Source organism: Pelophylax lessonae, assembly GCF_965119305.1.
Source record: "Pelophylax lessonae genome assembly, chromosome: 4".
Taxonomy (NCBI): domain Eukaryota; kingdom Metazoa; phylum Chordata; class Amphibia; order Anura; family Ranidae; genus Pelophylax; species Pelophylax lessonae.
The window spans coordinates 243,175,227-243,200,089 of NC_138771.1; the positions used below are offsets into that span (position 1 = coordinate 243,175,227).

At 46.8% G+C, this 24,863-nt stretch overlaps 1 protein-coding gene across 1 annotated transcript in view; it reads left to right on the plus strand.

Moving 5' to 3' along the window:
- Positions 1 to 7,672: 7,672 nt before the first annotated feature.
- IRAK4 (interleukin 1 receptor associated kinase 4) overlaps positions 7,673 to 24,863 on the plus strand; it is a 54,755-nt gene continuing 37,564 nt past the window's right edge. Inside the window, exons 1-3 of the mRNA XM_082257142.1 lie at positions 7,673 to 7,838; positions 12,000 to 12,145; positions 14,245 to 14,385. Coding sequence (XP_082113268.1) covers positions 7,678 to 7,838; positions 12,000 to 12,145; positions 14,245 to 14,385 — 448 coding nt within the window. The 5' untranslated portion in view covers positions 7,673 to 7,677. The remainder of the gene's footprint in view (positions 7,839 to 11,999; positions 12,146 to 14,244; positions 14,386 to 24,863) is intronic.

The window sequence follows — 24,863 nt, forward strand, 5'->3', positions numbered from 1 at the left end:
AAAAATAGGATGATTTGCGGACACACGGAAAGCAGCGGAGCGGCCGTGTGAAAGGACCCTTAGTTAGTAAACGTAATAACTTTTGCGCAAACCAATCAAAATACGCTTATTGCTTTTTTTTTTTTTTTTTTTTGATTTTTTTTGTTAAAAAATTTTGATTTTTACATTTTTTTTGGGAATTTCATATAAAAAAAATGTGAAAAATATTATTTTTGCAAAATTGTCACCCTTTTTATAGCGAATGATCAAAAAATCGCACAGGTGAACAGATCGGACCCCTAACTGACATTTTTGACACTTTTGTGGGGACCAGTGACATTAATACAGTAATCAGTGCTAAAAATATGCACTGTTACTGTAATAGTTACACTGGCAGGGAAGGGGTTAAATGTGAGCCTAGGGGAGTGATTCCAACTTGGGGGGGGGGGGGGCGTGGCTTGTGAAATGCTCACAGATACCTGTGATCCTATATAGAAGGATCACAGGCGCTCTGTGATCATTCCAAAGAGAAGAACGGTCAGCTGTGTTTACAACAGCTGACCGTTCTCTCTTGGCAGGGAGCGATCGCGGGTGTCAGGCAGCAATCTGAGCCACCTGCCCTGTGCATCAGAGTCCCCACTGGGGAGTGGGGGCGGGAGCGCGCCGCTGCCAGCGCACGCTCGCCCCCTAGCTGCAGGCGCACGACCAACGTACCCCCTACGTCGGTTCGCGCAGGAGGACCTGCCTACCGCAGTATATATTTTTTTCATTGCTTTCAATGGGAAGGTGTCTCTTTTTTTTTTTTTATTTCCCAAAGATGCTCCAAGCAGGATTTTCTTCACTGCAACGGAAGTACACTGTCCCAGTGTGAACATATTCATTGATTTTAAAGGGAAGCATTTACTTCCGGTGCCCATGTGAGAAGCCGCGCGGAACGGCGGCTCCGAGATTACCAGCCTAGAAAACCTGTTCTGCAGCCCACCCGACCCGGTGGACCATCTTTCCACACCTCGGGGACCCAGTAACTATGGACAACTTCGTCCACCATGGCCCTCCGCCAGTCAACCCGCCCCCCAGAGGCACATGAGCTGAGCAGGCCTCACATGAGGCAGACATGGTGGGTGTGACTCCTCTGCCTGCCACCGCTGCACAGGGACCCCAAACCCCAGCATTCCCTGAAGCTCAGGTTGCCTCACTAGCTCAGGCGGTAGCTGCCCTGCTGTCCCCTACAATTACAGAGGCTGTGGACAAAGCAATCTCCCAGGGCATTGCACAATTGAGGAGGGAGCTGGGGGAACATTCCCACAGGCTGACAGTTAGAGCATAGGATGTCTGACCTGGAGGACGAGCTCCAGGGCTCATTTTCTATGGATCAACAGGCCAGGCAAACACAAAGATATCTTCTGGATGACCTGGAGAATCGCTCCAGGAGAAGTAATCTCCAGATCATAGTACTCCCAGAGATCTACAGTGCTGACACTCTAATTGACTTTTGCATGACCCATTTCCCTACAGCCCCAAGAATTACAGCTGCCTGCACAGTGGAGCGGGCACACAGCCTGGGTGCCTCCTCTGAGAGATGCTCTCCTCGCCCTGTAATTGTCTGGTACCTAAATTACATGGATAGACAAAAGGTCCTTAAATCTTTTCTCAACTCCAAATCCTTACAGATTGATGGCCACAAGCTACTATTATTTGCGGATTACTCGCAGGAAGTATCAAGACGCAGAAAGGCTTTTCAACCCATTTCTCAGGCCCTGTACCACAAGGCTATCAAATTCACCCTTGCTTACCCAGCTACACTCCGCCTTACTGACGTTTCTGGAAAGCAGAAATCTTTTTCACATCCAGATGAGGCCAGCCACTTCCTTCAAACCCACCTACATATCTCCTTGGATGCCTCTCCCAATCCCTCGCCTCAACACCCCCAGGGCTCGAGGGAACAAAAAAGCCCCAGGAAAGAGTCAGCCAAAAAGTTGCACTTGTCTGGCCCTGCCTCTCGCTCCAGGACACGCTGAGCTCTATTTGGCGGACTCCTGCCTATGATGGCGGGGACTCTAACTTGCTCAGCCACCATACTGTGCTCATGCCCACGTCCTCTCCTTCATCCATCTGAGGTTCACCTTTCTACCCAAAAGACTAGCTCCTATTGTTTATGTTAGATGTGCTTTTCATTTAATGCTGTTCTCCTGCTGCACTGTTATAGGTTTATTGCCAACTGCTGACTCATGTTTATTTGTTCTATTTGGGGATACGCCCTCCCCTAGGTGCACAGCCTTACCCTGTATTGGATTTCTGCAGCTTACCTCTTCTCTCAGTCATATTGGTATGTTCTGCCGTGGCGGACCCAGCCAGTCCTGCAGAATATTGTGAGGGCGCCAGACTCCAACTATCGGTAACGATGTTCCTTATGTATGTGTGTCTTACATGTGGAAAAAAGAGAAGTCTAGGCTTCAACTGGTTTTTACCCCTGGGTTTTTGCCCTGGGCCCCTGTTGGGCCTTGTTTTCCCCTTATTTCCTCCCGTCTCCTGCCAGATGCCTTCTCCTTATTCCATGTATTACTGCTCGTCCCTCTTTTGCTGCGCTACACCACTACTGCAATACTGAGAATATGGTTATGTCTGCATTTGAGTCTTCCACAGATCTTTGAACCCACATGAAAGTTGTTTCATGGAATGTGAAAGGCCTCAGGTCGCCACATAAGCGCATAGCTTTTCTCAGACACCTTAGGCGTCTGAGGGCTGACGTCACGGTTCTTCAGGAGACCCACCTGTTTGAAAAGGACTTTGTCCGCATGAAAAAACTGTGGGTGGGCCAAGTTTTTGGCACTCCTGCTGTCAAAGGTAAAGCAGGTGTTATGGTCTTAATCCACAAACGTTACCCCAACAAATTGCTGTCGTCGAGTCTCAATGGTGAGGGACGTATAGCCAGCCTTCACCTCAAAACCCTAAATCGAGACTCGACGATAGCACTGGTTTACGCCCCTAATACGCCCTCTAAATCATTCTTCCAAAACCTCACTACCCTCTTAGCTCCTTTTATTCATTTCCCTCTGTTAGTGGCTGGAGACTACAACCAGCTCATGCATCCTGGTGAAGACCGATCTGCAGGAAGGGACTCCCTCTCCACCACTATCTCACAGCTCCCAACTTCTTCACTCCTGCGCTGATGGCGTGTGTCTGACTGATGTATGGCATTTGACTCACCCTGACACGAAAGAATACTCCTTCTCACACCCTCACAACACCCTCACCAGAATTGATTACATTCTCCCCAATGACAAAATGCTGCCTTATACAATCCACCCCAGCATCCACGACATCGCTATATCTGACCACTCTCCCGTGTCGGCGGACCTCACCTACTTTGCCACTAACTCCTTGAAAGGGACTTGGCGTTTCCCCTCTTATCTAGCCAGGGACCCGAGGGTCTGCTCATTTCTCAAGGACACCTGGGCTGACTTCCTTGCCCATAATGCCACCCCAGATTGTTCTCCGACTCTACTTTGGGAGGCGGGTAAGGCAGTTCTGAGGGGCCGACTCATATCTTATGCCATGGCCTTCAAGAAAAATGTTGCAAAGGAGTATACGACTGCCAGTGCTTCCCTTCAGGAAGCACAGGCCAACCTTAACTGTTCCAACACCCCCACAACAAGGAACACTGGTGTTTGGCAAAGGCACGCTTTGCGAGTGGACAGAAACATGGGAAAATCTACATAAATCCCACCAGGATTGGAAATTTCACACCTTTGGGAATAATCCTGGCAAATTACTGGCCTCCCGCTGCAAGGGCCCTTACACTCCCACATATCTAGCTGCCCTCTAAGACCCTCAAGGTACACAGGTAGATGACCTCAATCTTATCATCCAAATATTTGAACAATACTATAAATCTTTGTATGGTCCCGACCCTATAGACAACTCGGCCACTTCCTCGCTCCTGTCATCCATTCCACTTCCCAAGGTATGGGAGGACCACCTGCACCTCCTCAATGGCCCCATCTCTTTGGAGGAAGTAACTACCATGATTAAAACATTGACACCAGGCAAATCCCCTGGCCCGGACGGGTACACCCCAGAGTTCTATAAACTAGCTTCAGACTCCATTGCCCCTACCCTGCTAGAGGTCTTCAATCATATACTAGAGGGACACCCCTACTTACCTACGGGATTCCAAGAACATATAAAGCTCATACCAAAAAAAGGAAAAGACCCCACTGAACCATGCTCCTACCATCCAATCTCGCTTCTCAAGGTTGACTCCAAAATGTTCTCCAAGATCATGGCAAATAGGCTGGCCTCTATCCTACCCTCTCTTATCCACCCAGCTTAAAGCAGGCTTTACTAACGGCAGGTCAGCTACCTCTAATACCAGGAAGGTTCTCGTAGCACCAGAAGTAGCGAAGCCTGATCCCACCACTGACGCTGCGATTATTATTCTAAACGCCGAAAAGGCGTTTGACAACGTCAGCTTTCAGTGGTCTGATCTGGTACTCACAAGACTAGGTTTCACCAGCCCTATTCTACATTTAGTCTGTGCAGTGTACACTTCCCCATCGGCAGAGGTGGTTGCTGCAGGTAACATCTGCCATCCCTTTTGCTTGTTTAAGGGAACAAGGCAAGGCTGCCCCCTTTCCCCTCTGCTAATCAATCTTGCCATAGAGCCACTCTCCTGGTTCTTGCTACATCACCCTGACCTAAAGGTAATCCGTGTGGGTTCGCAAGAAATGCGTTCGGCTCTTTTCGCAGATGATGTGCTGATTTTCACATCCGATCCACAGCACGACCTCCCCATCATCCAATCCATATTTGGTGACTTACGCAAATGCTCTGGCCTGCACATAAATTTCTCAAAGAGCAAAATCCTACCCCTTAACACCACGCGTAAACCTCCTTGGGCCGCTTCCTGCCCGCTTAGAGTAACTGACACTTTTTTTATTACTTGCCTAGGGGTGAAGATTGTAAGCCACCCTTCCTCACTTTACCTCCTCAACTTTACTCCTGTCCTGGATAAGATCATAGCAGAACTACACAATTGGCAGAATCTCCCTATCTCCTTCTTCGGCAGGTGTCATTTGTTTAAAATGTCTAGTTTCCCCAAACTACTCTACCCATTGCAGACCATCCCTCTCCTCCTGTAGCACTCAGATATTCAACGGCTTAATAAAGCATTGAACGCCTTCCTTTTGGAAGAGCCGACGTCCCCGAATTGCTCTCCATAAATTATGCCTCTCTAAGCGAGATGGCGGAATCGATCTTCCGAACACTAGACTCTATAATCTGGTATGCCTCCTACGTGGGTGTCTGGACTGGATAAGTTGCAAATCAAGATATACCAACTTGGCACTAGAATCTCAAATGGTTGCCCCTTATGACTTGGTTGCCTTGAAATCCAAAGCTCTGATCAGAGATACGGTCGTGGCCTGGAGGGGAAGTGAGGAAAAAGCTGGGAGCACCCCAACGCCTTTCTCGTTACTTTCCTATCCGACATCGCCCCCTGTTTCCCCAGGCGCAGCAACACGCTGCCTTTCACAAATGGTGTACGCTAGGCGTAACGCTATTCTCTCAACTCTTTGACGATTTCACTGGCAAACCACTGAGCATCAATGATATTTTCCAATCATTCGGAATCCCTTTAAGTCATCACTTACACCTTCAACAATGTGTGGGCTTTGTCGATTCCCTTTGCCAATCCAAAACCCAATGCTTCTGGGCATCAGTCATGGACTCCTGGATACTACAGGGCAAACATAAAATATCCCATCTCTAGAAACCATTACATGAGGAACTCTATAGCCATGTTTCGCAGTCAGTGGCCAAACCCTGGAACAAGATCCATCAACCCTCCATCCTCCACAAGCTATGGGAATGCCAACAAATCTCGACCTTCTGGGATCAGCTTCTCCGCTTCATATCACGGACATTGGGCCTCATCCTGCACAAAGACATATATGTCCTCATATTTGGTCATTTAGACTCTCTACAATCTTCTCTGCCACAAAGGTCGAAACTTGTTCTCTTCTAGCATAAGCAATGGTTGTTGTTTAATGGCTGCACGCAGAGTTATACTTAGACATTGGTTAGACACAACCCCCCCCATCACTGAACTAATCTCAGATCTTCATGCCTTCCTGAATAAGGAACAAACTGGTCTCACCCTAAACCCACATTCTCGTCCGAAAGCCTTCTTTCGAAAATGGAACTGCTTCACCACCTCTTCCATCCACACCCCCGGGGCAACAGACCTGAGGATTACCTACCTGACCTCTTTTGCGGATACCTCTGACATGGCCTCTCATTCCACGTTTTGTTATCTTTATCATGGGATATCTTATTGCATTGTGTCTTTTATTTTATACTGCAGAATGTCATCCCTGGCACAGCAACTTTGCCCGGTACACCAGTAGCTTTACTTTCCAGCTGCATCTGCATCTTTTCCTTGCCCCCCCCCCCCCTTCTCTTCTCCTTCCCTCCCTCCCCCCCCCTCCCTTCTTTCTTTTTCTTTTCCTAACGTAAAATCTATTTTTATCATGCTGTTGTTGTTTATTAGTTGAATCTTGAAGTTCATCTGCGTTTTTGTTCTTTCCACCTAGTGTATTGTCGATATGGACTTCACCTACTATGTACGACTTGTTACACTACTATGCATGTTCTGTTATTTCAAGATGAACTTCAATAAAATCTTGTTTAATTTTGAGCTTTTCAGGTGTTTTTTTTTTTTTTTTTTAACTCAAAAGTGCTTGAAAAACTGCCCAGTGTGAAAGCAGCCTAAATGAAAGCCAATTATATATCGTACATTTTGGGCTGTATAGTCTTTCCTACAGACCAATAATATACACTGATTTGGGTTATTTTTACCAAAGAAATGTAGCAGTATACATTTTGGCCTAAATTTATGAAAAAAGATGATTTATTTGCAAAATTTACAGTCTCTTTTCATTTATTTAGCAAAAAATAAAAAGCACGCTGGTCATATGGGTACAATATTGCATGAGGTATCAGTGCATGCTACTGAACATAATTCAAAAGCTCTGCTTTCTTTGGGCCAAAACTCATTTAAAATGGTCTGTTGCAAAGTGGAAAACTGTTCTGTGGTCAGGTGAATCAAAATTTGAATTTATTTTGCAACAATGGTCAGATTGGGAGCAGCAGCTGCTTCCCAGTTGACATCAGTGGGACTGTCTGCACAGGGATGCGTGGAACACCTGTGCATCCTTGTGCAGGTAAACATGGCCCATGTATGCTGTAGCCCGCCCCATGTGAGTGAAGCCTAAAGTGTTCTGTAAAGACCTTGTGTATGCATGCGTATTTTACGGCTCTATACTCTACTGTATTACTGTATGTACTGCATTACTGGTATTTACACAGCTGTGTACATTGTTCCCATGACGACAATGCATCTGTGTTCCGATTAAATAAAAAAAGTGGCATTTTTACCCCCGTGTGCAAGAGGCCTGAAAGAAACTAGTATATCAGCATTGGGCAATTCAGATTAATTTGAAAGGCTGTGGGGTCCATCAATAAATTGCATTATAAGAAAAAAGTGGAGGCAGAATGTTGGATAGATATGTTCTACCATGCCTTGAGATCGGTAATCAATTGCAGCTATAACTGTTTTGTATTTGTTTTGTGCACACATTTTAACAAACTAGATTGAATGAAAAATGATGCGTTTTTTTTTAAATACAGAATTTGAAGATGAGTAACACCGTAACACCATCCACTTTTGTCCGTAACCTGAGTCCTGGATTATTTAGACAGCTGGCAGATTTTCTTGATCCGCAAGATGGATGGAAAACTATAGCAATGGATATAAAAAAAGCTTCAGGGGAATCCCGATACTCACAGTTCCATATAAGGTAATAAACCATATTGTTATTGTTCCTACACTATATTAAAGTATCTCAAGTAGAGTCTATTTTTTTCTTTAGCTTCAAGTGTGAGAAATTGTTTCTGAAATCTGCTCTGTCATACTATAGGGCTGATAAGAAAATGTAACAGTTACGTTTAGAGGCCATTCAGGTTTCAAAATGTTTATATATTTAACCATACTTGACAAGTCACAGGTGAGTTTATTCTTAGAGCCCATTCAGACAGGGGCGACACGACTTGCTGGGGCGACCTGTGAAGTCGGCGCGACTTGCACGGACTTCATATAATTGAAGTCAATGCAAGTCGCCTCCAGGTCACCCCAAAGTAGTACAGGACCCTTTTTCTAAGTCGGAGCAACTTGTGTTGCTCCTATTAGAACGGGTCCTGCGAGCGACCAACCGCGACTTGTCAGGCGACCAAGTCGCCTGACAAGTCGCGCTAGTGTGAATGGACCCTTAGACTACTGGGTTATGCTACATGTCCAGGCGATTGGATACCAGCAAATAGCAAAGCTTGACACTGCCCCCCGCACAACTCCTCCCACTTCCAGAATTGTTATTCCCTAGTCTATGTAGGTAATGGAGCTGTCTCTCTCAGCTGAAAGAGGAATTTCTACTTTTCAATTTGAGCTGCCTTTCTCTGTTGAGCCTCAGTGCTTAATAGCAGTGACAGCTTTCCTGATTAGTCCCTATGGAATTTCATATCCCAGAGGGACGATGCCCATACCTAGACCCCAGGGGAAGAATATGGACGATTTGTAGGCTGCACTGGCACTCATGTGTGGCACTCCCTTTGGCAGTCAATTGCATCTGTAGGTTACTTTACAATCCAGTGCTGATGTCTGCAGAGGCAGAGCCCATTGCCTGAATGCCCTAAGGGGTATGCATATCATAGAGAAGGTGAAGATTGGTGTGTCCTGTGTTTTCTCTGCCTTTGGGCAGCTTGTGAGACTCATGACATGGGCAGTGGTTCGCCGCCACACTTGGAGGAACTGCATGTCCCAGCTGGTGCAGTACCACTAGAGGACAATATGGACATGCATTGAGGGTACTGATTCCTCTCGCATGCCACTGCACAGACTTAGCGGTGCTGCAGCATGACCGGGCAGCAGTGCTTTGCAACTACTACCCTGTCTACCAGTGCTACTTTGCAGAGGCTGCCTGGAGACCAAGCAATGGGCACCATCCTGCAATCGCCCATTTCTTACTGTAGGCACTAGCTGAGAAGGACATGTATTGTGGAGCGCTACAGCACAGGGTGTGGTGCAAAGATTCCAGGCCCCCCCCCCCTATTAGTTTTTGTCTATATTGTGGCCTCTTGTGGGCTCTGCAGGCAAGGCGGATCTGGCACCAGAAGGATCAGGGACAAGTGCACTACACCTATTTGTTTCAGTAGACAGTCTTCCTTCCAGTTTCTCCTATAGGGCAGCAACTAGGCTCTGGGTCTCGGGCAACATCTAGTTGCTCACAGACTCGTTCAGGGGCTCAGTCTGTAGGGACCTTCATGCTCAAGGAGGAATTCTTAGCTGCTTTTTCCACTGTGTTGGGACAGCCAGCAGATATCTGTTTCTGTGAGGCGCTGTGAAAAGATGACCGGAGGAGGTCTAGTTCTTCATCCCCACTAGAATTACTTTGTGACTTCCTTCTACCACCTTTTCTCGGGATGGAAGAGAAGGAATTGGAGAAGGGAGGGTCTGTTGAAGTGTTTTTTTCTGAGGCAGATGGATTCTCTGAAGAGAATGCCAGGCTTCTATTTTATTTCCATCTCAATGGTCCACTGTGAGCTTTCTTACAGATATTGTAAGACATTAAAACAGTTGCTAATTAGAACCGTTGGGCCCTGGGGAGTGCCCAAACCACCAACCAAGTCCCTTGGAGCCCTGTTTTCTGCTTCTAACCAGTTGCTCCCTCAGGGGGGTCATTGCCCCTGTTCCAGAACCATAAAGATTGTATGGTTACTATTCTAATCTATTCATGGTGCTGAAGCCATGTGGCAGTGGGTTGCTCCTTCTGGATCTGAAGGGCTTGAACAAGTTCTTGCATGTTCTAAGGTTCTATATGGCATTTGTGCGGTCAGTGGTTGCTTCCCTCCCTCTGGATTTCCTGGCTTCAGTACATATGAAGGATTTTTTTGCATATTCAGTGTATAATCCTTTGGGATTATATTCCGAAGTGGGCTGCAGCCGATTGACCTTTTTTTAGTGCCCTTACCCTACTACCCTCCTTTATCCTAAGCGCGGATCTTTCCATAATACTAGATATGAAGGATGCCTACTTCCATTTACTGTACTTATATTTCCATTTCATCAACGTTTATTCATTGTTCATGATGTTTTAACCTAAAGTTCACTTCCAAATCAGCATTTGTGAACTTAAACATGCGTTTGTTTTAATTGTCTAGGTTTTCCATTATATCTATACTGCTGCGTATTCTTTATCATTATTTTTTTGTTAGCACCTTTAGGCCCCTTTCACACACAGTCCGTTCAGATCCGCCTGTCAGTTTTTTTTTTTTTGGCGGATCTGAACGGACGCCCCATGCATCTCTATGGAGCATCAGATGTCAGCGGAGACATGTTCGCTGACATCCGATCCGATCCGTCAAAACTGGACGGATGGAAACTCTATTTTGCATCCGTCTGGCGGATCGGATGAGAACGGACAGACGTTCCGTTCCCATCCGATTCCCCCATAGAGAAGAATGGGGACCTGACAGCTGTGTCTCCGCACACAGCGCGGAGACACAGCTGTCATCCGCCTGCTCAGCGGGGGATCGGCGAAACGATCCCCCGCTAAGAAAAACAGAGTCCGTCTGACGGACTCCGTGTGTGAAAGGGGCCTAAATGTGTAGCATCTTTAGTGTATAATTTGTAACAATCTTTTAGCTTTAGCTTAACAGGTGTTTAGGGTATTCTTTTCATGCTGTTCTCTTATGTATTTGATTGTTATTTTGTTATGTGTACTACTTTGTGTTCATAATGCACAGGTCATTTATTTACTTTATGTATTTGATATACCGTATATACTCGAATATAAGCCAACCCGAATATAAGCCGAGGCACCTCATTTTACCACAAAAAACTGGGAAAACGTATTGACTCGAGTATAAGCCTAGGGTGGGAAATTCAGCAGCTACTGGTAAATTTTGAAAATAAAAATGGATACCAATAGACACGGTAGTACAGGAGATGCAGGGGCTGCGGACATGGCACAGGAGATGCAGGGGCTGCGGACATGGCACAGGAGATGCAGGGGCTGCGGACATGGCACAGGAGATGCAGGGGCTGCGGACATGGCACAGGAGATGCAGGGGCTGCGGACATGGCACAGGAGATGCAGGGGCTGCGGACATGGCACAGGAGATGCAGGGGCTGCGGACATGGCACAGGAGATGCAGGGGCTGCGGACATGGTACAGGAGATGCAGGGACTGCGGACATGGTACAGAAAATGCAGAGGATGCGCAGGGGTCCTACTTTCCCATCCCCGAGGCGCCTTACATTTAAAAATGCCTGGCGTCACACATCAATGTGCCATCTGCACAAGAAGTGCGTACGGACTTTCCCGAGCTTCGGTGGCGAATGCGCAGTGTACATGTCAGGCCGGGGGACTTGTCGGCCTACCGATAAGTCAGCAGTCACCGGACCACCAACAGAGGCTGCAGGTGCCCGCAGATGAGCGGGAGAGACCGGAGAACGGGTAAGTGGGACCCTCACTCGAGTATAAGCCAAGGGGGGCTTTTTCAGCATAAAAAATGTGCTGACAAAGTCAGCTCATACAAGAATATATACGGTAATCTATGCATAGCTTATTTTTATAATTTATTTGAAAGGCGATTTTTAAGAGAAACCTTTTACTCCCTGCCGTGTTTTGCATTTGTGAATGTGCATTTGTTTCAATAGCTGAGCGTTAATTTTTTAGCTTTTTTTCAAGTATTTCTTAGCATTATTCTTTTATCGCTTATTGTCACAAATCCTGTAGCATGCCATCTGTCTTGTTTTTATAGCCTACCATGTTTTAGAGCTAAATCTTTTGTTTTCTGTTCTTTTGTTATATATTTTATTTATGTTGTTATTTTACTGTGTATGGTGCTTCATGCTCATTGTGCATAGGTTATTGATTTTATTTATGCTCATACCTTATTTGAAAGGCGATTTGAAGGAAGCATTCAAAAGGGAAAAAGTCCAACACAAGAATTGCTTTATGACTGGGGTACAACAAACTGCACCGTCCATGATCTCACAGATCTGCTGCGAAAGAAGAATTTCCTGACTGCTGCTTCAGTTTTGCTTAATGGTAATTCTTTTGGCACTTAAATTGTAAAATCAAAGGTTACGTTAAATTTAAACTTACCATGAAAAAAGAATAGGAAGCTTTTATCAAACTTTGTATTGTAGCTCTATGTATTGGTCATAAGAAATAATTACACTTTAAAGTGAACTAAGACCATTTTATTCGAAGTAAAAAACAAAAACGTGTTTGGACAGTATTTACACATCTATACCACTAGAACATTAAGATAAAAATGACTCTGCTAAACATTTTTGAAGTATTTTAAATACAACCAGTATAGGTACCGGGATTTGTCTTTACTTGTACTGCAGTGCTCAGCAGTCGCAACCAATAGGGCTCTGCTGCACTGCACCACTGTTAAGGCCCATACACACGATAAGAAAATCTGTAGGGAAAATTCGTCCGACGACCGATCTGTCGATTTTCGGATTGTTAGTATGGTACTTTCGACAGCCGACTCCGTCTTTTCGGCTGACAAAATCCTGATGTGCAGGCTATATAATTTTTGTCGTCCGTCAAAACAACGTCCGATTTTCGTCTCATTAGTACAGATTTCGATGGAAAAAAAATCTTAAGAGCAAGACTAGGCATGCTCAGAGACGAAAGAACACATACAAAGCAATCCAACACATGACATGACTTCTGAAGTAGAATTCTGTCGTATGGGAAAATTCGTATGAAAATAACCTCTTCACTTTCCACATCAGACTAGCATGCCACAAAAAACAGACGACAGATCGTTCGATAATCTGATCGTGTGTACGGGACTTTAGACTCCACAGTGCAGTTAGTCTAACAGAGGAAGATTGCTGACAGCAAGAATGAGCTAAGGGGCGAGGTTGTTGCAAGCCGGATATTCCATATTTTTTTCCATCTTCTTAAAAAGTTGCTCTTACAAAAATACCAGCGTTTCAGGCATGTGTTTCCATTGTTAGCTCATTAATAATTACTATTACATGTTAGCTACATTGTTAGCTCATTGATAATTATGAATTACATTCTTGTTGTTCCAGTACAACATCAGTTTCAGGCATGCAAAAATTCGGCATCCCTTACACTTCTCTGGCTTCTAAGAAATACAGTTCAACACAGTGTTGTATCATTAAGGAAAATTTCCAAAATTCACAACATTTTTAACACACAAATAAACAATAAACCTAAACTGTGATAAATCTAAAAATTAAATATGGACTATGTTTTTATAAAATCTGGTCATACAGAAATGTTAAAATGTTAAATAATTAGGCTAATATTCAAACATGTGGAATGTGAAAGTGAGCACACCGCCCACTTTTTCTTGCTTTAACTAACTTGATCTCTACCGCCGGTGTTTCTCAATCCCCAGTGTTGATTTATCTGATGGTGTTTTGATTATCATGGAACATGGATGTCACCGTCCTCCCTGTCTTAGAATTGACAGTAGAATTGCAGACACCTTTTTATATGTAGGTCATACAGCTTGCACCAAGATTTGACCAAACCATCTTTGACCATATAGTCGCCAAGCAGGACATGCAGGAGAATTTGTAGACCTTGCTACCGAGAGCACTTGTCTCAGGTTTTCCAGCATGCCCCGGGTGTCGTTTGCAATTATTTGTTGTCATCATCCCAAGTTTGACTAAATGGAAACTTTAATCTTGATCATCCATTCTTACCTCCACTAGTAACCACATTTTTCTCCCAAATTTCCTAAGATACATGCTAGGCAGATAATGTGCATATCTGTCATTTTAACTACATGGGTTTTCTAAATTTACACTTTGAAAATAAAAACATGCCATTGATTAACAATGATCTACATATATTATATGAATATTATTCTTTTAGGGCATCCGCAGGTTTATCAACCTAATTAGTTTATGATTTCTCTTGATTATATTTGATTGTTGTTCAGTAATTCCATTACCTTTACAAAATCACACCTCTGACCCAAAGAAGATTTTTAATACCAATGAATTAAAACCGAGAATGAGAAACCATGTCACACCCTTTTTTATTATGGTGCACTACAGAACTTCAGACAAGGTGCCCAAGAAACCCTAGAAACCCCCCTGTGTACATTAGATCTAACATTAATAATTTTTTGCTTTGCGTGTGAACAGATCAAGAGACAAGAAGTGCTTGCCCAACAACCCTTATAGATGATTTGGAGAAACGGGTCACATCTGAAAAATGTAGCCAAACAAATCGTGGAGACCCTGTTTGTCAAAGCACAGATCCAGAGGAGAACGATGAAGAAACAGGTATTGTTCTTTTTAACCACTTGCTTACTGGGCACTTAAACCCCCTTCCTGCCCAGGCCAATTCTCAGATTTCAGTGCTGTCTTACTTTGAATGACAATTGCACGGTCATGCAACTCTGTACCCAAATTAACTTATCATTTTTTTTTTCAAACCAATATGGCTTTCTTTTGGTGGTTATCACTACTGGGGATTTGTATTTTGCTGAACAAACAAAAAAAGACCGACAAAAAAAAAAAAAGTTTTGTATAGTTTGTTATAAAATTTTGCAAACAGATAATTTTTCTCCTTCATTGATGTGCGCTGAAGAGGTGGCACTGATGAGCCCTGATAGGCGACACTGTTAAGGCCGCTCTGGTGGACACTGATAGGTGGCACCAATGGGCACTGGAGGGGACTGGTAGGTGGCACTGAAGGGCACTGGTAGGTGGAACTAATAGGTGGCACTGGTGGGTACTGGCAGGTGGCGCTGACCTGCACTGGTAGGTAGCACTGGGGCACAGATGATTCTCTCCTCTTCGGGATCGATGTCCCTCTGACAGCAGCCGGCGATCTACTTTTTTTTTTTTTCTCCTCACACTGATAGCGTGAGGAGAAAAAAAAAGCCGATCTCCGGCTGCTGTTTACATCAAGTGATCAGCTGTCATTGGCTGACAGCTGATCACGTGGTAGGAGCAGCCGGGATCGGCCCCTTACTCAGATCTGTGATCAGCCGAGTCTCATGGACTCGCTGATCACCGAGCAAGCAGTGTGCGCTCTGCAGGGAGCATGTTGGCAGCTCATGCACAGGAGGATGTACATAGACGCCCTCCCGGCAATTAACCACTTAAGCCCCGGAAGATTTTACCCCCTTCCTGACCAGGGCTTATTTTGCGATTCGGCACTGCGTGACTTTAACGGACAATTGCGCGGTCGTGCAACGCTGTACCTAAACGAATTTGACATCCTTTTTTTTCTCCCACAAACAGAGCTTTCTTTTGGTGGTATTTGATCACCTGTGCGTTTTTTTTTTTTTTTTTTTTTGATCATGCGCTATAAACAAAAAAAGTGTCAATTTTGCAAAAATAACAATATTTTTCACATTTTTTTTATATGAAATTCCCCTAAGAAAAAATGTAAAAATCTAAATTTTTTAACATTTTAGGCCAATTTGTTTTATGCTACATATTTTTGGTAAAAAAAATCGCAAAAAGCGTATTTTGATTGGTTTGCGCAAAAGTTATTGCGTTTACTAACTAAGGGAAAGATTTTTGTCATTTTTGTTGTTTTTTTTTTTTTTTAACGCGTAATGGCGGCGATCTGCGTTTTTTTTTTTTTTTTTGCGGTACTGCGACATTGCGGCGGACAGATCGGACCCTTGACTGACATTTTTGACACTTACCAGTGACATTACTACAGTAATCAGTGCTATACATATGCACTGTTACTGTAAAATGACACTGGCAGTGAAGGGGTTAACTTTTTTGGAGAGGGAGGGGGTAAGTGTGTCCCTAGGGGCGTGTTTCTAACTGATTGGCTGTGGCTTGAGGTGTAGGAACAGTGATCAACGGTCCTACATAGTAGAACCGTATGATCACTATTCTTACACAGGGGAGAATGACAGGCTGCTTGTTTACATTAGCCGCCTGCCTTTCTCCCGCTCTAGCGGACGATCGCGAGTGACCGGCGGACATCGGCGGAGGTCCGCGAGTGGGAGCGCGCATCCGGCGGCGTGCGCTCGCTCCCCAGAGCCTCACAGGCTAGTGATGTACCGATACGTCACTTTGCCTGTAAGGGGCTGACCGCCGCAGTATATGTACTTGCGGCGGTCGGCAAGTGGTTAAGGTCTGCGCTGTAGCTGTCTTTTTGGCTATAGCGCTGATGGGAAGTGGTTGAAGCACACATGGGTAGTCTGCATCCTAGTATACTGTAGCTGTTGCCTCGGTGAAGATTGGCCTGGTCACATCCTGCACTGGCATTTTAACCACTTCCATGCTTTCAGCGCTGTCACACTTTGAATAACAATTGCGCGGTCATGCAACACTGTACCAATAAGGTATAATTTTTTTTTCTTTGTGTGAGTCGGTTGGCACTCATCCTCGATCCTTTTTTGTGGCTCGGATCTTAACCTTTCGTCAATGGGGCGTTGATCAGAAGTTGGCCTTGAGTACCATCAAGGGCCAGGTGTCTGCCTTGGCAATCTTCTTTCAGCGACCCCCTAGCCATGCACTCTTTAGTTCGTACTTTTATTCAGGGGGTTCGACATGTGGCTCCACCTGTAGGGTCTCTTTTGCCGCCATGGGATTTAAATTGAGTGCTTTTGGTTCTCCAGAAACCTCCATTTGTGAATATTCAGGAGATTATCTTGTCTACCCTATCCTAGAAGGTGACCTTCTTGGTGGCTATTACCTCGGCCCGCAGGGTATCGGAATTGGTGGCATTATCCTGTCGCAGTCCCTATTTGGTGGTCCATAGGGATGAAGTGGCTCTTCGTCCCTGTCCATCATTCCTGCCCAAAGTTGTCTTTGACTTCAATTTGAATAAGGACATTGTGTTGCCTTCCTTGTGTCCCAAGCCGGCTCATCCTAAGGAATTTGGTTTGCATACCTTGGATGTGGTTCGTGCAATTCGGCAGCTACTGAGTCCTTTCGGAGGTCAGACTCCCTTTTTGTGGTTATGGACGGACCAAGAAAAGGGCTGCCGGCTTCTTTGGGCTACCATCTTCAGAGGGATCAGACAGACAGTGCTCAGGCCTATTCCATTGAAGGTCAGGTTCCACCTTTCCCTGTCATGGCACATTCTACTTGAGTGCTTCTTGGGTCTTCCGTTATCAGGCATCCATATCGCAAGTTTGCAATGTGGCCACTTGGTCATCGGTGCATACCTTCACAAAATTCTATAAGGTTTTATTTGGCATTTGTTCATGCTTCTTTTGGCTGCAAAGTTTTGCAGGCTGCTGTTTAAGAAGGGGTGTTTTTTCTTTAGTTTTATTTTTTCAGATGGGGCTTCTGTAACCCGGTAAAGGCTTCTGTGTCCTGGTTAAGGGCACTTACAGTATCTCACAAAAGTGAGTACACCCCTCACATTTTTGTAAATATTTTATTATATCTTTTCATGTGACAACACTGAAGAAATGACACTTTGCTACAATGTAAAGTAGTGAGTGTACAGCTTGTATAACAGTGCAAATTTGCTGTTCCCTCAAAATAAATCAACACACAACCATTAACGTCTAAACCGCTGGCAACAAAAGTGAGTACACCCCTAAGTGAAAGTGTACGAATTGGGCCCAATTATCCATTTTCCCTCCCCGGTGTCATGTGAACCGTTCGTGTTACAAGGTCTCAGGTGTGAATGGGGCGCAGGTGTGTTACATTTGGTGTTATTGCTCTCACTCTCTCATACTGGTTACTGGAAGTTCAACATGGCACCTCATGGCAAAGAACTCTGAGGATCTGAAAACCAAAAAAACTGTTGCTCTATATAAAGAAGGCCTAGGCTATAAGATGATTACTAAGACCCTAAAACTGAGCTGTAGCACGGTGGCCAAGACCACACAGTGGTTTAACAGGACAGGTTCCACTCAGAACAGGTTTTGCCATGATCGACCAAAGAAGTTGAGTGCACGTGTTCAGCGTCCTAACCAGAGAATGTCTTTGGGAAATAGACATATGAGTGCTGCCAGCATTGCTGCAGAGGTTGAAGGGCTGGGGGGGGGGGGGGTCAGCCTGTCAGTGTTAAGACCATACACCGCACACTACATCAAATTGGTCTGCATGGCTGTCGTTCCAGAAGGAAGCCTCTTCTAAAGATGATGCACAAGAAAGCCTGCAAACCAATTTGCTGAAGACAAGCAGACTAAGGACATGGATTATTGGAACCATGTCCTGTGGTCTGATGAGACCAAGATAAACTTATTTGGTTCAGATGGTGTCAAGCGTGTGTGGCAGCAACCAGGTAAGTCGTACAAAGACAAGTGTGTCTTGTCTACAGTCAAGCATGGTGGTGGGAGTGTCATGGTCTGAGGCTGCATGAGTGCTGCCGACACTGGGGAGCTAAGGTTCAACTATGAATGCCAACATGTAATGTGACATACTGAAGCAGAGCATGATCTCCTCCCTTCGGAGACTGGGCTGCAGGGCAGTATTCCATCATAACGACTGAAACGCCCCTCCAAGATGACCACTGCCTTGCTAAAGAAGCTGAGGAAAAAGGTGATGGACTGGCCAAGCATCTCTCCAGACTTAAACCCAATTAAGCATCTGTGGGGCATCCTCAAATGGAAGGAAGAGGAGAGCAAGGCCTGATGTTGTCATGGAGGTGTGGAAGAGAACTCTCCGTCGATGAACTCAGAGAAATGGATTTTACGGAAAGTACAAAAATCAATTTTTTTTTCACTTAACAAAATGGAAAGTAAATGAACGGAAGAGAATTCAAACCCAAATCAATATTTGGTGTGAGAACCCTTTTCCTTCAAAACCGCATCAATTCTTCTAGGTACACTTCTACACCGTTTTTGAAGGAACTCGGCAGGCTCCAAACATTTTGGAGAACTAACCACATATCTTCTGTGGATATAGGCTGTCTCAAATCCATCTGTCTCTTCAGGTAATCCCAGACATCCACTTAGTGACGTGGGTTTGCAAGGCGGCCATCTGGTCGTCAGTGCACACTTTCACAAAGTTCTATAAAGTGGATGTCTTGGCATCCTGCGGATGCTTCTTTTGGCCACAAGGTTTGCAGGCTACTGTTTAGAGGACTTGATCCTCTTTGAGGGTGTTTTGTTTTTTCAGTTGGGCTCCATTTGTTTTGGCTGAGCTCCTGTTGCCTGGTTGGCTACCGTTTTAGCCTGGGGAATTTTTTTGCTGTTCCCTCCCCTCATGTTTAACACTGCTTTGGGACGTCCCAATGGTTATGAAGATTAGGAGCTGTGTCTGTCAATGAATGAAAGAGAAAATGGGATTTTTGACTTACCGTAAAATCAATTTCTGTGATGTTCATTGAGGGACACAGCACCCACCCCTCTGTGGAGTTGTAAATCTTCTGAAACTGCTTGTAAGAAAACTGAGTACCTATAGAAGAGAGAGAGAGTATACCCCCTGGGACTGCCCATAGGTGTAGCCAGACTTTTTTTCTGCCTAGTGTCCTACTCCTTTAGGGGGCAGTATAACCCAATGGTTAGGAAGATCAGGAGCTGTGTCCATCAATGAACATCAGAGAAATGGATTTTACGGTAAGTCAAAAATCCCATTTTTATTTTTTCTGCATCCCAGTTCCTATGTTTGTGTATAGTTGAGGACCACTACATCTATGGTCCTCAATGTTGCTCGTTTCTTTATTCTTCAAAATAACTTGGACTGCACATCTTGAAAACCCAGTCGGCTTTGAAATATTTGCCTGGGTGAGACATTGCTGATATAACAACCTTGTGTCTTATTGTTGTGCTCAGTCTTGCCTTAGTGTATGACCAGTAACCTAAAACTGTCTTCCACAACTTCACCTTAGTAACTGAGTTTGGCTGTTCCTCACCCAGTTTTAAGCCCTCTACACAGCTGTATCTGTTTCAGTTAATGACTCTTTCAACCTACATATGACATTGATGATCATTCGCACCTATTCTGTACAATTGGTTACTCATCACCTAACTGTAAACCTTCAAAATCCCTTACGTTGTGCAAATGTTCGTTTACTTTACATTTGGCAAATTTTAATAAAAATAAACAAAATATATATTTCTCTTACGTCCTCCGACAGTCGCCGCCTCTTCATATTCGTCACATATGGGGTATTAGACTTTGCTCCGAAGGAGTAGCTAGGCAACAGAATATGTTAACAATAAAGCTTTTAACATATCCCACCCTCAAGGGGTGGTCCCCTCAGTCAATACCCTCCTACTTCCTGCAACCATATCTCAGTTTTAATGTCTAGCTTGTCAGGAGTGGCTGGCTTTTTCTGTGCTGGGGCTTTCTGCCCCAGACTCTTTCTTCTTTTTAAAATTTTGTTTGAGTTTTCTCTCTACCTTTGCTTAGCTGTTATTTTTGTCAGCATTAGTTAGTTCTTCGGATGAAGAGGATCATGCGGACTGGGTCTCGGGCTGATCCCCCTGATCGCAGGTCGTGGGTCAGTGGCTTCCCAGTCTGCCATCGAGCGTTCAGCCAGGTAACGCTCCTGGCACAGTGAACGACCCATCCCTGTTCGGTGCAGGGATTATTGGTGAGGTGGCTACCTCACTGGACGCTGTGCGGTTTCTTAACCCCCATTTTGTGCGTCTTGAATGCGACTCTCCCTGCCTCATGTGCAGCGGCTTGTTCGCCTGTGCGGGTCCCCCACGCCATGTGAGGTAAGTGTATTTATGTGGGGACCTGTCTGTCTGGGGGGGTGTCAGTCTGGGACTGTGTAACCTGCCTTTAATCACACTGCTTGTCTCCCTATCTCTCGGCTGCATGCTGTGGGCTGCAAGGGGGGGGGGGGGGGGAGCTGTGTGACACTGTCTGTGTCAGGCTGATCAGTGTGTGAAGCTGTGTGCTGTGGGGCATGTTTTTTGGCATGTTTGGGCACTATACAGCGATCGCTGCGGCGATCTGACATGTATTCTGATACTGGAATGAAATGTGTGTTTTTTACTACACTGTGGAGCGGCGGTTTCGGCGCCAAACGGCGCCATTTTGCCTACACCCGCTCCGGCCGCATGTTTTACATGCATGGCGGCCATTTTCTTGTAGCCTCCATAGGCTTACATAGAGCGCCCTGGCAGCATCACTTCCTCTTTCCAGGAACACCGATCGAGGCAGCAGCTGCGGCGAGGGTCTCCTCAGGTTTTACCCTTCTGTTCTTGCTATCCATTGCCTGTGTTCAGTTTGCATATTCCCTGTGGGGGTCTTATTGTGCTTGAGTGTGGTGCGGTGGGCTGCGCTTGCCGCGCTTGCTTAAAAGGGGCAGTTAACCCTTTGTTGTCTGGCATTACAGGGGCAATGGATTCTCAGGAGGGAAAGTTTCCTACAGCCTTGGTGGAAAGCCAGGGGACCGCTGTCTCCCCCCCAGGGGGGGATTTGGCCACTATTGTGGCTGGCCTTGCTGCTCAGGTGCAGATGCTGGTGGCTGCTCAATCTACTAAAAGGCCCAGGGTTGCTCTTTCCTCTGATTCTGAGGGTGAAGGTGATAGGGCTGTTATGGCGGGGGCCTCCTTATCGGGGTCCCGCTCCTCTCTTGATCTAATAGGGTCTGAGGTGGAGGCTGAAGTTGAGGGGGTTGATAATTCTCCCCCTGGCTCGCCTGAAGAGCTTGCAATCATGGATGAGTTGATTGCTTCCATCAAGCAAACGCTGCGTTTGCAGGATGAGGTGTGTCCCCCCGCCGCCTTGGCGGCTTATGGGACGCAGAGAAAACGCAGGACGCCGCAGGTTTTTCCCTGCAACGATGATTTTCAGCGCGCTGTTAAGGAACAATGGCGCAATCTACGCAAACCTTTTGCTGTACCAAGTAGATTCAAGCTGCGTTATCCTTTCTCGCCTTCCACTGATGAAAGGTGGTGTGTGCCACCCCCAGTGGATCACGCAATTGCGGTTTTAAACAAAGCCACTGCGATTCCTGCAGAGGATTCCCCTGTGTTCCGTGACGCCACGGATAGGAGACTGGAGTCTCTTACCCGTCATACTTATTCTGTTACGGGTTCTATGCTTAAGGCTCTGTTTGCTTCTCTCATGGCGGCCCAGGCGATCGCAAGTTGGACGCAGATGCTTAGGCGCGTCCTAGTGGCCGATTCGGCCTCACCGGCGACCCTGGATATGGTGGATCAAATCCACCAGGGTGTCATGTATCTGTGTGATGCGGACCTGGACCTGGTTCCGTTGGCTGCACGTGTGCACAGTGTGGCGGTGTTGTCTCGCCGCCTGATTTGGTTAAAATGTTGGTCGGTGGACCAGTCTTCACGTAAGACCTTAGCCAATCTGCCTTATGATGGGTCTCGCCTTTTTGGGGAGTCCCTGGATGTGTTGATTAAGGGGATCACCGGGGGTAAGAGCACTCTCTTGCCCCATTTCCCCAAAGCTAAGGGGGCTTCTGGGAAGAAGCATGCTAATTTTCGGCCCCCTCAGGGGTCCTTTCGTGCCTTTCGGCCGCACTACAAGGGCAAGCCGTTCAAAGGTCAAGGCTCTCAGAAGAAGCCCTGGTCTGGTAAACAGAAGTCCGGCCAATCCGGATCTGCAGCCCATAACAGTGCGGCCTGAAGGGGCGCCCTCACCCAGTTTTGGGGTGGGGGGACGCTTGCTCGGTTTTCTTCAGCCCTGGTTGGCCCGTGTGCGGGACAGATGGGTTCAGGAAATCGTTCGATCTGGTTACAAGATCGAGTTTCTCTCTCGGCCGGAGAGCAGATTTTTTCCCTCAAATCTTCAACTGTCTCCAGAGCGTTTGCGGGACCTGCACCTGGCGGTGCGGGACCTGAGGGCTCAGGGAGTGGTGGTTCCGGTGCCTCATCGGGACAGATTTCGGGGGTTTTATTCCAATCTGTTCACCGTGCCCAGGAAGGAGGGCAAGGTTCGTCCAATTCTGGACTTGAAGGCTCTGAACCGCTCTGTGCGGGTTCGCAAGTTCCGCATGGAATCCCTGCGGTCGGTGGTGGCTGCCCTGGTTCCGGGGGAATTCATGGCCTCCATCGATTTGAAGGATGCGTACCTTCACATCCCCATTTTCGAAGGTCACCAGAGGTACCTTCGATTCGCCATTGCGGAGGATCACTACCAGTTCGTGGCGTTGCCTTTTGGTCTCGCCTCGGCTCCGCGGGTCTTCACCAAGGTGCTTGCACCGGTTCTGGCATTGTTGAGGGCCCAGGGCATTTCTGTCCTGGGGTATCTAGACGACATCCTGGTTCGGTCTGCGACCAGCCAGGGTCTGGAGGAGGACCTGTCTGTCACGATGCAAACTCTACAGGAGTTTGGTTGGACGATAAATTTTCCGAAGTCGACGCTGAGTCCGTCGGTTCGTCTTCCCTACCTGGGAATGATTCTGGACTCGGTACAAGCGAAGGTCTTCCTGCCGGAAGACAAACTCAGAACTCTTCAGGAGGAAGTCAGGTCCCTCAGGGACGTTCCGCACTCGTCTCTGCGGACGTGCATGAGATGTCTGGGATTGATGGTCTCGGCTTTCGAGGCGATTCCCTTCGCCCAGTTTCACACGCGGGGTCTCCAAGCGGAGATCCTGTCCAAGTGGGACGGGCGACCTCAATCTCTGGATCTTCAGATCTCGTTGAGTCATCGCACCAGAAGAGACCTTCTGTGGTGGCTCCAGTCCCCGATGGTGTCCGGGGGCAAGTCGTTTCGTCCTATCTCGTGGACGGTGATCACCACGGATGCCAGCCTGTCGGGCTGGGGTGGTGTTCTGGGCGTTCTGTCTGCCCAGGGGACTTGGTCGGAGGGAGAGTCTTCCCTTCCGATCAACATTCTGGAATTACGTGCGATAAATCTCTGTCTTCATCGCTGGACGGACCGGCTGCAGGGCTGCCCGGTTCGGGTGCAGACGGACAATGCCACGGCGGTGGCCTACATCAACCACCAAGGGGGCACCAGGAGTGCCCGGGCGGCTCGAGAAGTGGCCGACATTCTGTCTTGGGCCGAGACTCATGTCCCGGCGATAACGGCAGTTCACATTCCGGGGGTGGAGAACTGGCAGGCGGACTATCTGAGTCGCCAGACCCTGGATCAGGGGGAATGGTCTCTTCACCCGGCTGTCTTCCAGACGTTGTGCGCGAAGTGGGGTCTTCCAGATGTGGACCTGTTCGCGTCTCGTCTCAACAACAAGGTGAGAAGGTTCGTGGCAAGGACGCGCGACCCTCGGGCAGACGCGTCGGACGCGTTAGTGGCCCCGTGGCATCAGTACAGGCTGATGTACGCGTTCCCACCGATTCAGTTGCTGTCCAGGTTCCTTCGCAGGTTACTCTCGGAACGCAGCACGGTGATTCTTGTGGCACCGGACTGGCCTCGCCGGTCCTGGTACGCAGACCTCGTGAATCTGGCGGTCGACGCCCCTTGGCGTCTACCTCTTCGAGACGATCTACTGTCTCAGGGTCCGATTTACCATCCTGCTTTACAGTCGCTGGCTTGGACGGCCTGGCTGTTGAGACAGAGGTCCTGAAGGAGAAGGGTCTCTCTCCAGAGGTCGTTCATACTTTGATCAACGCGAGGAAGTCTTCCTCAGGGAAGGTTTATTACCGTACTTGGAAGGCCTATTTTGCCTGGTGTGAGTCCAGGGGGTTTTCACCCCGCACGTACTCGGTTTCCCGTGTGCTGTCTTTTCTTCAGACGGGTGTTGATCAGCGTTTGGCGCTGGCTACGACAAAGGGTCAGGTGTCTGCGCTGGCCGTTCTGTTTCAACGTCCCGTGGCTTCCAACTCCTTGGTTGGCACTTTTATTCAGGGTGTGCGGCATCTGGTTCCTCCTAGGAGGGATCCTTTGCCCCCTTGGGACTTGAATCTCGTTCTATCTGTGTTACAACGTGCTCCTTTTGAACA